We start from the raw sequence: 14253 nt of genomic DNA on the forward strand, positions 1-14253 counted from the left end.
ACAAATTTTTGTTTCTAATCTTCAAAGATAGAAACAAAGGAGGCAAGGGTCACATCATCCACCCATTTTTATACTCTTCTGGAACAAGGAAGCAGTGGTAGAAAAGGTGAACCGTAAGGCAAGAATATTTTATATCATTCTAAAAAGAGCAGCTTAAAGACAATACATTTTCTTTTTTTTACTGTTTGCAGTAATTATAGAAAACAATCCTCAAAAAGGATAAGCCTCGAGACAAATGTACTAACTGCTGAAAATGTAAACAGTCTTTGAAACCAACCTGCTTGATACTCAGGAGAGACGGCTCCCCAGCGGGTCTCTGCTCCAATCGCAGTTTCAGGCACTCGTGTATAACGTTCAGCAGCACTCGGCAAAGCACTAGGAAGGCAGGTTCGAATGAAGGCAAGTCCATGGCCTTCAGCTCCTCCCAGGACACAGAACTACATTTCTGTTCAGAGGAAGGTGGTGTCCTTGACAACTGCACATAATCTGACCCCCACATGGGATCTGGAAATTCAGAAAACTGACAAAAATTCAAGACAGAAATTTTAAGAGAATACAAGAACAATGCCCTAAGGTTTTTGGTTCTAAACTACAACTTCCTGACAAACCAACAACGTCTATTTTAAAGGCCTAAAAATCTTTAATAATTCAACATTTTCAACACAGACCCAAAAAGCTTAAGAGTACTTGAAAATCGTAACAAGAATAGAGACCTAATTGAAATAACACTTATCAAACCAGTAGTGAAATTATCAAGCTCAGTTTTAACATTCTGCATCATACTTAAAAGGATCACAACACTTCATTTTTAAGGTTACATACATTATTATTCACAACCATTTTTGGACTAAGGAACCAGAAAATTAATATAATTTGAGGAAAGAGTACAAAATCAGGAATTAATTCTTCCTAGGTAGCCATTATGTGAAGATAAAAACTAGGGAGTTCAACTAATTCTATTTGTTCTCATACTTAAGAATGCTGATAGGTATGGGAGCCTAGGATCAACCCATTCTATCTGTTGTTTGATGTTTCCTGGGCTCATACTTGGGAGTTTTTACACTGTTCTTAAACATCCAGCCACATTATATACTGACCTATCAAATTCAAAGACATTACATGTTCCTATTAAGAAAACCAAACTCATCTAAATTTGAAAACCTTGAATTCAACATTTCGCAGTTGTAGTTATTCTGCTCCCAGTATGACACTGATACCTGTCCTCCGTGTCATTTAGTGAGTTTTTTGACTGGTCTCCTCCTATTCACATCTTGACCTTTAATTTGACAAATGAACCAGAATTACCACCTCAAAGCAAAACTCTGAAGTGATTAGAACACTCTTGGAGGATCCACCCAAATAATACCTAATGTGAAGGTGCATGGTATTTACATAGCAGTCAGTCTGTGTCTACCACATGAACATCCTGCAGGCTCTTTCAAGCCTCTATCTACCTATTCAAAAAATACGGCCCAGAGAAGTTAGTCTGCCATCTCAGCCTGCCCAGTCCAGTCTGCACGCTCCTGGGTGGCCTTACCTCTCCCCTGCCCTCCCTCACAGGATTTCTATAACCCTCATGTGTACGTGTACGCACCACACCTGACCCTTGCTGTGGTCTCCTCTCATTTCCCCACCTCAAAACCCTTAGTGTGCAAAATTCACCTTTTGCTACCTTTCAGATGACTTTCATCACACACACACACACACACACACACACACACACACACACACCCAAGATGCCAACTAAAAACACTGCACTCTGAGTTTACTTTAGTTTTCTTTATAGAGAGTGTGTAATTAAATAAGAGAAAAAATAAAGGTCCAAAGAACAGAAAATCTGGCTTTGGGTAATTTAATTAGCTATGTGATTCTGGAAGCACTAGTCTTAGACTTGGTTTCTTTATTTTAAAAATAGAGGTGGGCCAGGGATTGTCACTCAATAGTGGAGTGCTTGCAAAGCATGTTTTAAGTCCCTGGGTTCAATTCCTAGTACTGAAAAAATAGTCGTTACCTTACCTTGTAAAGATTAAACAGAACATACCTAGTGAGAAAAGGTGCTTTTATAAATTGACTGCATGTAGCACTTGTAAAATTACTACTGTTAACATGCTCTCCCTCCCACCACACCACTGTTGCTTTAGAGCAAATTCAGGTAACAACTAATGTCAGACTTGGTCAACAATCACATCCAGAACTTTCAGTCAGCTCAATACCTGAACTGCAAAAGAGCCTTGACTTAAAACCAGGACTGTGTCCATGTCTATGACCTTCTTTGGGATGGCTCCCTGTCTTCCTTAGAGACATGTATAATGTAGCTCTCACAATGTCTGTCATCTCACTTCTCCTGCTGCACACACTTGTCAGCTCTCCTCAGTTCTCCATCTACTTACACTTACACCACCTTCATTCACTCTCTTTTCAAACTTGTTGCTTGATTCCACTGTTTCAGCCCACTGACCTTGTGACACCCCTCAGTGTGATTCTGTTTAAGGCTTATTCTACCCCTTCTAATTTGTGCTACAGCTTCACTGTCACCACTAACAACCAGGGCCTCTTATTCAGCCCAGTGGTCTGTCTACACAGAGATCTTGATCCTTATCTAATATTGCCTTCTCCCCCTCCATTTCACAAAAACTCCTTAAAGTTTCCTAAGTTCAGCGAACATATCTGCCTTTCTGCACAAATTCACACCTTTAATCATCAGAGCATGTGATTTACTGACAGTGCACTGTCTCTGATGAACTCTTATTCTCATTAGACAAAAGAATTCAAATGCTGACCTCACCTATCAAGTTTTCTTTGCCTCAAATAACATATTTTCTTACAGTATGAGAGCCTTACAGGTACTTCGCTGTTTGTGTTTATCGTTTTCTCTATAATGTGTTATTTTTTAAATTTTTTTTTTGTCTTTTTCCTTTTTATCAGTACCAGGGATCGAACTCACGACTGCCCGCTTGCAAGGCAGGCGCTTATGCCGCTGAGCTAAATCCCCAGCCCCTAATGTGTTATTTTTATCTATATGATTTTCCCCACAGTCATCAGTTCCAAAAACATGAAGAATGTCTCTTACCCGAGACTTCAACACTTAGTTCAGTATCTGCTATGTAATACATGCTGAGCTACACTCCCACTAAAGAATCGATGTCTCTTCTCCAATTTTTCCAACACTCTACATTAAGAATGAAACATCTAACCAGCCTGACCTATTAATAGCTCCTAGTCCTCAGAGTTGTCCATATACTCCTTAATGACAACAGCAACTACTGTAGTGATAAGCTGACATGGTCTGCAGTTTGAAAAGTGGGTGCTTTGATTAAAAAAAAAATTATATACTTAGTATAACTGAGACACATTTATTTATAAAAACAAGGATTATGTTTTCTTCCTAGTATAAAATTCCCAGTAACATCATCTGCTTGAAAAGATTTCCCCTGCTTCTTAAACTGAAAATATTTAATCTACAGTAATATACAGTCTGGCATTAAACAAATAAACATTAACATGGGGAATATACTGAGTGCTTCCATCTAGTAATTTGCAACAGCACTAAGGAGAACAAGATTAATTTATCTTTTTATGTTTGTCATGTTTCAGAATTTCAATTAATATATACTACTATCCTTGGGTTTCCCTAAAAGGGCAAGAATTTCTAAACTAGCCACATAATTTATGTTTTGGTTTGGTTTTTGTTTGTCGAGATAGGTTCTCCCTAGGTAGTTCAGACTGACCTTGAACTCACTATGTAGCCTAGGCTGGCCTCAAACTCAAAGCAATCTTCTTGCCTCAGCAAGAAGTGCTAGGATTATAGGTGAGAGCCACCATGCCTGGCAGAAGCCATATAATTTAAAAATCTACTACTTGTGATAAATGTGATCAGGATTAATACATTTTTAAAAAAGCTTTAGGTACTTTATTTTGCTTTTTGTGGTATAATGACATCAGAAAAAAATGTTAAAGCTCCACAGAATTCAGCAAATCTATATGTATTAATTGCCATTTGTGTGGCAGTCTGCCCACATTTGCTGCATAAACATCCTGCAGAATGGATGGAGCCTTCACCTGCCCATCCACAAACATGGCCTAGATTAGCCTGCCATCCCAGCCCTCCCCAATCCAGCCTACACCACAGTGATGACCGACCATCTTACAGTGAAGAGCTCAACATCTCACAGTGAAGAGCTCAAAGAACAGTTCGTTTACCTTCTCTAAAAACTACATAAGGAATTACAAGAGTCAAAAGAAAAGTGGATTGGAATACAAATCACACGATGGGAAGAAAAATACTAATGAAAATGATAAGCTATAAAACTTAGCAAAATTTACACAGGCTAAAATAACTGTAAGATGAGTAAGTTAGTTATGGACCAAAAATTCTATAATGAAGTATTTACATTTTTTACAAGTATACTACAAGAGAAAAATCTGAATCATCTATTCCAAATCTTATCTAACAACACCAGACTGGGGAAAGGGGAAACGTGGTACAGCAATGGCATACCTGCTATTATTTTAGTGCAGTGAGAAATACAAGGTTAATATGGTGGGAAAACCTCAGATCAATCCAGTCAAACCATTGGTGCTTAATAATATAAGGTCAATAATAAAAATCCGATGTAACCACATCATAATCCCAAAGTCATTTTGTATGTTCTTGGCAAATCCATAATAAAATTCTGATGAAAGAAAGTGATGTACAAAAATTAAAATGGCCCAAAAACTTTTGAAAAGAATAAATGGGAAGAACTTCCCTGCAAGATGCCAACCTCATTAATAACCTTACCTTATTTAAAATACTAAAGTTTTGGCATAGTAAACAGATCAAAAGAATAGAAACATATTCAATTATCTCTGATAATTTAATTTAAAAAGGGAGGCAGCAAGTTAAATTGAAAGATAATGAATTATCTAAAGAACTTAAACTGAAAAATAGTGAATTATCCAAAGAATGTTACAGGTAAACACATTTTACATTATATGCCGATTTTAGAAATTCTTGCCTACAAGGAATCATATTTTACATTATATATCTACTTAAAAACTCATACCTATTAAAGGAAATCAAGTATGCATTGAGCATATATATTTTCAAGAGATTTCAAATGTATTAAACCTAAACAAAGAGCAATACACTAGGCTAAACACATAAAATTGCCATTTTAGTCAGCTGAAAATGATCAAATGTTGGCAACTTAGTATAGGTCAATCTAATAAAAAGAGTTCTGGGAAGACAGTCTCCCTTATGCCTCATAAAACACAGAGCAACTAGCACAGCAAAACCAGCACTCTTGGAGACACATCTACAGAACATTAGGTGGCAAGGGATATTCACAAATCCAAAAAGCAGAGGGGAAACAGTGAACAGTTCCATAACCAACACAGAACAGCAGTGTGCAGGGGAAGCCCAGGAATTTATAGGCTGTCTTACCTGTGTGGAAAGGGATAACTCTCAAAATCATCAATACATATTGAAAAGAAAGCTCACTGCATTTACTTGAGAACATCAGTGAGACTGGGAGTGGTTTGGCACAACTTCCTGTGTGACGTCACAGGGCTAGCAGTAAGGTCAAAGGGTGCTGCAGTGGTTTAGGCTCATAAATGCTTAATTCTAGCACCCCTGATTTACTGTCATAGCAAAACTTCACACCAAGAAAGAAAACTAACGGAGTGAAATCCTACAGACCAGTAAAGGACAACAGAACCAAAGACGAGGAGACTACATATTTCTCAGAGAGGGAGCTCAAAGTCATAATCTAAACATTTACCTGACTCCTTTAGTCTTCAAAGTTCATGAAAATAGTTATCATGTTTTAAAATGAACAACAAGAAGGACTGTGGTAGAATAACAGGGTTACTGTAAGCAAAGAGAGAAGAGGGAGTAAAATGATCCCACAGACAAGAGAAGTAGGTAATATAGGTCAAGTGGGCAAATGAAATTGCAGTCTATTTTTAAGGAGCTAAAAGATATTAAGAAAAATCACAGAAAACACAATGAAACAACATTAAGTGATAACTTTCAATAATTTTTAAATCATTTCAAAAATAAACCAGAAGAAACACAAGAGCAAATAAACAGAAGAGATAATGCTTTCACAGAAATGTAATATCAGAAATACTTAAAAGTGCACACTGCCTGTTAAAAACTATCAAACTGGGAAAATAAACACCACATAAGACTAGTGGAGTTTAAAGAAAGAACTAGTGGAGTATTCAGCAAACCAATGCTCTTATAAATGGAAACAAAGAGGGTCCCAGGATATAGCTCAGCCACACAGTGCCTGTCTGGCAAGCATGAGGTTGTGAGTTCAATTCCCCTGTACCCTGTAACAAAAAACAAAAAATAAAAGAACTCTTTAAAAAAAAAAAAAAAAAGAAAGAAAGAAAAGGGAAACAAAGAATCACACTGGCAAACTTTCCAATCTAATGCTTTAGGCAAAAATAAATAAATAAATAAAAATCTATTAAAGGAAAGAGAGTAAAAGTAAAGGAAGTAAAGGACAATGACGAAGAAGAAAGAAGTACAAAGAAGGTTATATGATCTGACACTATAACAACTATCAAAATGTAAGAAGAAATCAGGCACCTGTAATCCCAGCTACTCTGGGCTGAAGCAAAAAGATCACAAGTTAGAGGTCAGCCTGGGTGGGCAACATGGTAAGACCCTGAGTTAAAACAAGAGAAAAAGAATCTTCAGAGAAAGGGCTGACATACCTTAGCATTTCATTAGAAGTAAAAGAAAATCACTTCAAACGAGTAGGTAAAGAATAAAAGGACAATTCTAAAGCTGAAAAGTAAAATAGAACATCCAAAAAATGAGAGAGATGTAGATAAAGATACTAAGGAAATGTATCAATATAAAAATACCTTTAGTGGGGGAAAATAAATCCATCTTTAAAGTAACAATTGTAGCAACAGAAATATGAACAGAAACTTGTTATTTGATACCAAGGAATCACTGCTATACAGTATTTTAGATGTGATAATAGTATAGTGGTTATAGTTTGAAAACAAATCCTCTTACTGATAACATATACTTAAAAGTCAGTGGGTAGATCTTATATTAAATATTTATATTACAATCAAATAAAAGTAAACCAAGTCATTTTTCATAGAAACATACTGAAATGGGTAAAATGAGAATATCTAAGGTTTTCTCCAAATGGTAGAAGAAGACGTCAAGTGGCTACAGATCCCGGCCATGACCTGTTAACTGGGGGCTTGGATTCAGATTTATGAGCGTTCACAGAATTATTCTTTTACATGTTTACTAGGATTTTGTAACAAAATAAAATTTTAAACTGTGTAACAAGAGTAAGAAAAATACAAGGACACATAAAACAACATAATCACAAAATAGTAACAGACAAATTTCAAACATCTATAAAACTGTTGTGGTTTGGGTAAATGTTCCCCAAATGTGCATATGTTAAAAGGTTTAGTCCCAGGGTGGCACTACTAGGAGATGCTGTGCCTTGTATGAGGAAAGTGTTTAAAGGAAGTCCTTAGATCACTGTCAGGAATGGGCCTGCATCATAAGGGTCTGTGAGATTCAGGCTATTTCTTTCTCTGCTGGTTTTGGACATGAGGTGAGCACTCCTCACTCCCACAGCAACTGGGTTCCCACCTGACCCTGGAGTAGAAACTCCAACACTATGAGCCAAAATAAGATTTTTTTTCTTGATAAGTTAATTATCTCAGGTATCTTCTGAAAATGATGGGACGGTAACTAACAGAAAAGCCCAGAGCCACAGAGCTATATTCAAAATTATACTAGTATTCTCTACCAGGGATCCCACCCCTAACTGAAATTCCTACAGAGGACAAGACAGGGAACATAGTTGGGTGCACTAGGGCAGCTCTAAGAAGTACTGAGGTAACATGGAGTACAGATGCTACCAGTCAGCTCCAAGCAGTGACTATTATGTAAGAATGTGCACCCAGTATTGAGAGACCATCCAGTATTTCAAGCAGAACCAAAAATCCAGATTTTCACATGAAATCTTCCCTTTTAAATACCAGTCCCTCCCTCAGTCAAATATATACGATCCCTAAACACCACGAGAGACCAACTGTAGTTGTGGGAGGTAGTACACTATCAAAAGCATGCATGGCTTTACAGCCAGAATTCTGAGTTCACACTGTGATTTTGCCACTTAATGGATATTCAACCTAACCAAGTTACCTGACCCTTCTTTGTTCCCCAGTGACATGTCAAGTGTTCAGTTAATCCTAGCCTCTAGTCTTAACACTACTGTCACAGTTTTGTTACAGGGGATCCAGTTCTCCACTGAAAGCTGATGACTTCTGTCCTCCTCTGATCTTGTATCATGTCTGAATCAATCTCAAAACAATGCAGCACAATTCCAATTTTCCCTCAAGTAAGTCCATCCCAGAAAACCTCTAGGCAAATAAGCAAGTGTATACTTGCTAGTGCGTCACTCAATAAAAAGTTCTTCTATTGTTATTTATGAAATAAGGAAGTTAATGATTGCAGCAATTCAAAAGTTAGCTTTAATAACTGCATAGTAAGCACAGATCTTGAAGGTAAAGGGAGACGGAATACTGCGGCCAAACTGGCATCTCCAGTGGCTGACTCAGAACCACACTGGCGCAGGTCTGGGTATATATGAAATATACAGCACAGATTTGTTTGAAATGTTATTCTTTTCAAAAAGTCAGCCCTCTGTTCTATGCTGAAAGATTCTGACTTGTCTTGCATCCAAGAAGGACAAAGGTGTGCATATTTTAAAGGTTCGTGGATAACGCTGATGTGCAGGCAAGACAGGAAACTAAGAGCATAGTTCAAAGTCTGGTATCCTGGAATCCTACTTTTGAATCTATGTAACGTCATACTGGTGTGATTTGGAGAGAGTTTCTTCTCTTTCTAATCCAGGCTCCTCATCTGTAAACTGCAGAAATATAACCACTATAGTCGCTGAGACCAGTAAACGGTAAGACTCACTACATGTAGGGTTTCTTTGGGGCTTTTTGTACTTTATAGAGGAAAAACCAGCATAATTTTTCTTTGGCTCCAATGCCAAACAGTAGTTTATTGGACACTAAATTTATAATAATTACATGGTCATTTCTAATTTTAAAAAAAGCAACCAAACCAGTTAATCAAAACATCTTAATTGTATATGAGGTAATATGATAAAGATTACAATAAAATATACTCATTTTATCTTTCTCTCCTCTAGAAAATATAGGAAAATTCTATACAGAAAGCAAAAATTAGCACAACAACCTTATCACAACCTATAAAATATATTTTTACAAGTATTTAAACTACACAAAGCCAAAAACCTATAGAAGGGTACAAATTTTAAAACATCAACCAAACACCGCAGAGGCTTGGGAGTGAAGGCGGGAGGTCGTCCCAAGACGGCACGCAGCCTGAGATAAAGGAGTCCCACTCATTTGGAGATGTAGTGAAGCAGCAACACTGCAGAAGGTTAAGGGGAAACGCAGCCCCCAAGTCACGTTAGAAAAGTGAACTGACTATACACTAAAAGGCTAACGCAAAGTGCACTTCACACCGTGCTCTAGTTCATACGTGTACTCCTCACAGGGTACACTTAGGCTAGTAATGTTGAAACTATACTACAGGTAGACTAGACCTGAGCAAACATGTAAGAAGAGCTAGCTTTCTCACTGAAAGAGAAATTTACAAATATGGATAAGATGAGGAAGAATGTTGTAGTGATGGATTACAGTTAGAGACAGCAGCATGAACTCATGTTTGTTCCAGGCACACCAAGATAAAAGCAGTTCAGAGTACTGGCCTGAGAACACGGATGGGTTAGACACCGTCCAAGCTCTTACTACTCACTGAGAGTCCTTAGAAACAATGACCGCCCAATAGGAACCAACATCTAGTGCCACGTGCTCACTTTCCAATACCATTCTCTGGACTGGAACAGTGAGAACTATACAGGACAAGCTTGGAGTATCATGTAGTGGCTGAAAGTAAGATATCACTTAAAAACCAAACAAAAAAGCAAATTAACACACAAAAAAATAGCAACATGCTACCGAAACAGCTCCTATAGCGAAAACAAGAGCCTAAGCAACAAAATAAGTAACACTAGAAATGGATTATAATCCTAAGTAAAAAATAAATATTTGAATTCTTCTTGATAAAAAAACTGATTAAACAGAGAAGAGAATCTTCCATACAGATTTCAAATAATACACGTAGATTGTATCCTGTCCCACTCCTACAAGTGTAGGCTGATACCTTTCATCCTATCGTAGTTTGCATTTGATGACTCATTTCCAAAGAATACTATGAAAGGAGAAAATGGTCATTTCTGGAGACACCTGGCAGATACTGTCCTAAACAAGTGATCAAGGGACACATTAACAGTGATGATGCAATGCATCGGGCACTTCAATTCTGTGACACATCCTCAAGCCCACTACTCAAATCCAGTAATACGAAAACAAACCCAAATGTATAGATCTGGATCCTGGGACAAAAAAAGGAAGTAGTGGGAAAACAGGGAAATTCAAATACTCTGTGGTTAACAGAGTTTTATATTGATATAAATATGTATTAGTTTTGACAATGTACAAAGAAGTCAATATTCAGGGAAGAAAGATGCAGAATATAAGAATATTACACTACCTTTGCAAATTTTCTGTACATCTAAAATTATTTCAAAGTAAAAGTATATTTAAAAAATATAATTGCAACAGGTAGCTTTGATATTAGTGATAAATTTTCTATATACTTCCATGGTTTCTTGTTTTAATTTTTAAGATAAAACTGAACTGTAAACAGTATTACAAAACCCAGCCTTAGCTATCATCACTACTGTGAAGGACACCTGGACACTACAACATTGCTAAAATGATTCCTATGAATTTTATAAGGAGACTGGGAAGGATCACCCCCCCCCCAAGTAGTATCCTCTTCTACAAGTAGAGAAGGAGCAAGATTTGGAGTCTAGAAGAGCCCTATCATGAGGAGATCAGCAAGTATTATTAGGAAATAGGCATCAGACAAATTCATCCCTAAAACCTGTGATTAACAGTCAGACCATAGGAATTTAGATCACACCTACATGAGAGAAAAGTAGGAACAAAAGACCTAGTGGGGGGAGCATGTACTTTCCATAGCAAGTGAGTATGAATTAGAAAATAAAGAAGGAAGCATAAAAAGACTTCAGGTCATCCCTGGGTCCACAAAAGAAGGACACCAAAGAGCTGCTTTTTCCCCCCTTATGTTATGTTGTTCCTATTGTCAAAAACAAAGCAAAAAAACCCTTTAGCTGATATTATTTTAGCTACATAGATTAAACAAGTTTTATTTTTATTTGATAACCTGAGATTCTCCTGTTTACAGCATTGTTTCTATAGAGTGCATTTTCAACATCCCCAATAATTGCCTTATGCCTTACATGTGAACTTTGGAAATTAATCCATCCCACTTTGTAATTTATAGTAATACTATACTTTTTTCCGAACTCAGAACAACCTTGTGATGTAGAGAGGTATATATTATTGTGAGCATTTTATCAGCAAAAAGACTCAAAAGCAGAAAGATCAAGCCATTTACAAAGTTCTACAGTGACCAGACATAAGGAATGGCTCCAGTTACTGGAACTTGAAATTTGTGGCTCTTTCTCTGACATACTTAATGGACTAGCAAAACAAAATAAACACAAGAAAGAAGTGTGCACACACAATACAGCCCAGATAGTATGGCCCTGAAATGGAAATAAAAACAGAATCTTCATTTTCCCATGAGTAAACTGTAACTTCAGAGCCTCATCATTTGTTAGTTTGGATTATCTCCAGTACAGTACAGAATAATTCCTACCTTAGCTGTTACTTTCACTATTTGACAAGCACTTAATATTTTATGAACCAAAATTAAAACAGCAGGGGCTTCTGTGGTTGGCTCATTTTCTGAAAAGCAAACAATCTACAAATAATTCTAAATAAACAGCCTTCAATTCATATACTTTGTAAGTTTTAAATATGAATCTGATACTTTTTTCTCTAACAAAGACAATTCTTTGGTTAAATCTCAATTAGTCAAACAAAAGAACACAACTTTGATGGGGAGTTCAAAACCATGTAAACCATGTAATCTTTCCCTCTGCATCAGTTCTAACAGAACATGCAGGTCCCTCCCTCCCTCTGTGAGGGTACTGATCACTGGACCTCACACTTGCTAGGCAAATACACTACCACCACAAAGCTTCCTCCTCAGTCCCTCAATATATTTAAGGATACAAAAGTACAGCACTCACATTAATAACACTCACGAATTCCTACAGTCTGGAGGGGAGACAAAGATACCCGGGCAGGGCATGCAAAGCAGTTTACACAAAGCCAATATGCCTGCGCTACTCCTTATCCTTACCATAGGCTTGTTGTATGAAAATTACTGTATTAAACATGATACCAGGCTGGGGATATAGTTCAATGGACAGGGGCTGCCTGGCAAGTGTGAGGTCTGGAGTTTGATTCCCGGTACCAAAAAAAATAAAATAAAATCTCCTAAAGATAATACCACAGTATTCTTCATATTACTATTCTTCATATTACTTCAAAACTGGCTTCAAAAAAAAAAAAATTAAACATCAATCTTGCGATGCCCACACATCTGGATAGAATTAAACCACTCCAGTCCAAACACTACACAAAAGTTACTCACCATTGGAAATACGTGACCTATCCTTAAGACATATCCATTGTTTTACTCTGTTGTTTCTGAAACCTCCACTATGATAAAATCTCTCTGATTCGTGAACTAAAAAGGGGGAAAAGCTAATTTGATTTAACAAAACAATGTACATCAAAAAGAACTTACATAATTCACAAAGTTAAAATACTTTTAAAAATTACTACAAAGTGCTGGTTCATCTAATCAAGACCTTGCTATGTTTATGTGACTATTTGACCTCCATGTCCTAAAAGGTTAAGGATTTATACTCCCCATGTGAGTATAAATAACCTTGCAACCTGAGTCTCTTTAGGTATTTTGCACCTTAAACGTCTTCTGTTTTGTGTCTCACTCCAGAGCAAGCCAGATTATAAAATAAACTGAAATTTTAAAAATTAAAATGTCAAGTACATGTGGGTATATGTGTATCACTGCTAAAATCCTCGATTTGCAGACTAACACAGGTACAAGCGCTCTCACTGGGCTGAGTGCTTTCACTTCCAGCTAACAGAAGATGCAAATTTACCAAAAGATAAAGACTGTACTACTTTGGACACTAAAGAACAAATATCCCACACTATGTCTCTTTCTAGTTTTGACACTATTAACAGTAAGAAATTTTGAAAGTGTATAAAGTGGGGGCTGGGGATTTAGCTCAGCGGCATAAGCGCCTGCCTTGCAAGCAGGCAGTTGTGAGTTCAATCCCTGGTACCGATAAAAATGAAAAAAAAAAAAAAAAGAAAGTGTATAAAGTTATCTAAATCACAGCTCTACTATTTTCAAGCCATTTCTTCTAGTGGAGATAAAGTTTGCAAAAATCTTCACAGACCAAAACATACACTTAATAATAAAGACTGTCCTTAAATTTCTATCATCTACCCTGAAATCTTCCCAAATACAGTATACTTTTTCCCTTTAATATTCTCCTATAATTCCCAAGATCTCTTTAAAATACAGTAACCAAAACTGGACATGCTACTCAAAAAAAGAGTGAACTATTTTAAAAAATAAAAGGCTTTATTTGTGACCTTGAATGCCAGGGTCATTTAAAAATACCTGAGTGTTACATGTTGACTCTTACTGACTCATCCTCAGCTTGTGGCTATCCACGAGTGTGGCTTTCTTCGCTCTGTATTTATACCTAACCTCTCCTCTATCCTCTATTTATATGGTTGTACTTTTTCTTTCCACATACCACTATGCACTTAATTCAATAAATTTCATGCAGTTTTCATAGATCCACTTATCACTTTATACTGAAACAATTAATTATGTAATTTATAACTGCTAGTTATGACTTATAAATGTTAAGATATGAAAGTACATAATAATTTAGTACAACTACTATAGAAATCAGCATGGAAATTCCTTAAAAAACTAACACTAGAAATTCAGTTTGACCCAGTTATTCCCCTGCTAGGAATCTTCCCAAGAATTAAAGATATCACACATTCATACCCATGTTAATAGCATCACATAACTGCTAAATCTCAGAATCAAACTATTTGTGCATTAACAATCAACAGATAAAGAAAATGTGGTATTTATACCCAATGGAATATTACTACGTCAAATAA

At 36.6% G+C, this 14253-nt stretch overlaps 1 protein-coding gene across 5 annotated transcripts in view; it reads right to left on the reverse strand.

The window, feature by feature from the left end:
• Map3k4 (mitogen-activated protein kinase kinase kinase 4) overlaps positions 1-14253 on the reverse strand; it is a 157151-nt gene that overhangs the window by 41227 nt on the left and 101671 nt on the right. For all 5 annotated transcript variants that reach the window (XM_063233096.1, XM_003466360.5, XM_063233095.1 and 2 more), the window contains one exon: positions 278-520. In XM_063233096.1, coding sequence (XP_063089166.1) covers positions 278-520 — 243 coding nt within the window. The remainder of the gene's footprint in view (positions 1-277; positions 521-14253) is intronic.

The sequence above is a fragment of the Cavia porcellus genome, unplaced genomic scaffold, assembly GCF_034190915.1.
Source record: "Cavia porcellus strain 051 isolate PalLab524CR breed Dunkin Hartley unplaced genomic scaffold, mCavPor4.1 scaffold_22, whole genome shotgun sequence".
In the NCBI taxonomy this organism is placed as follows: Eukaryota; Metazoa; Chordata; class Mammalia; order Rodentia; family Caviidae; genus Cavia; species Cavia porcellus.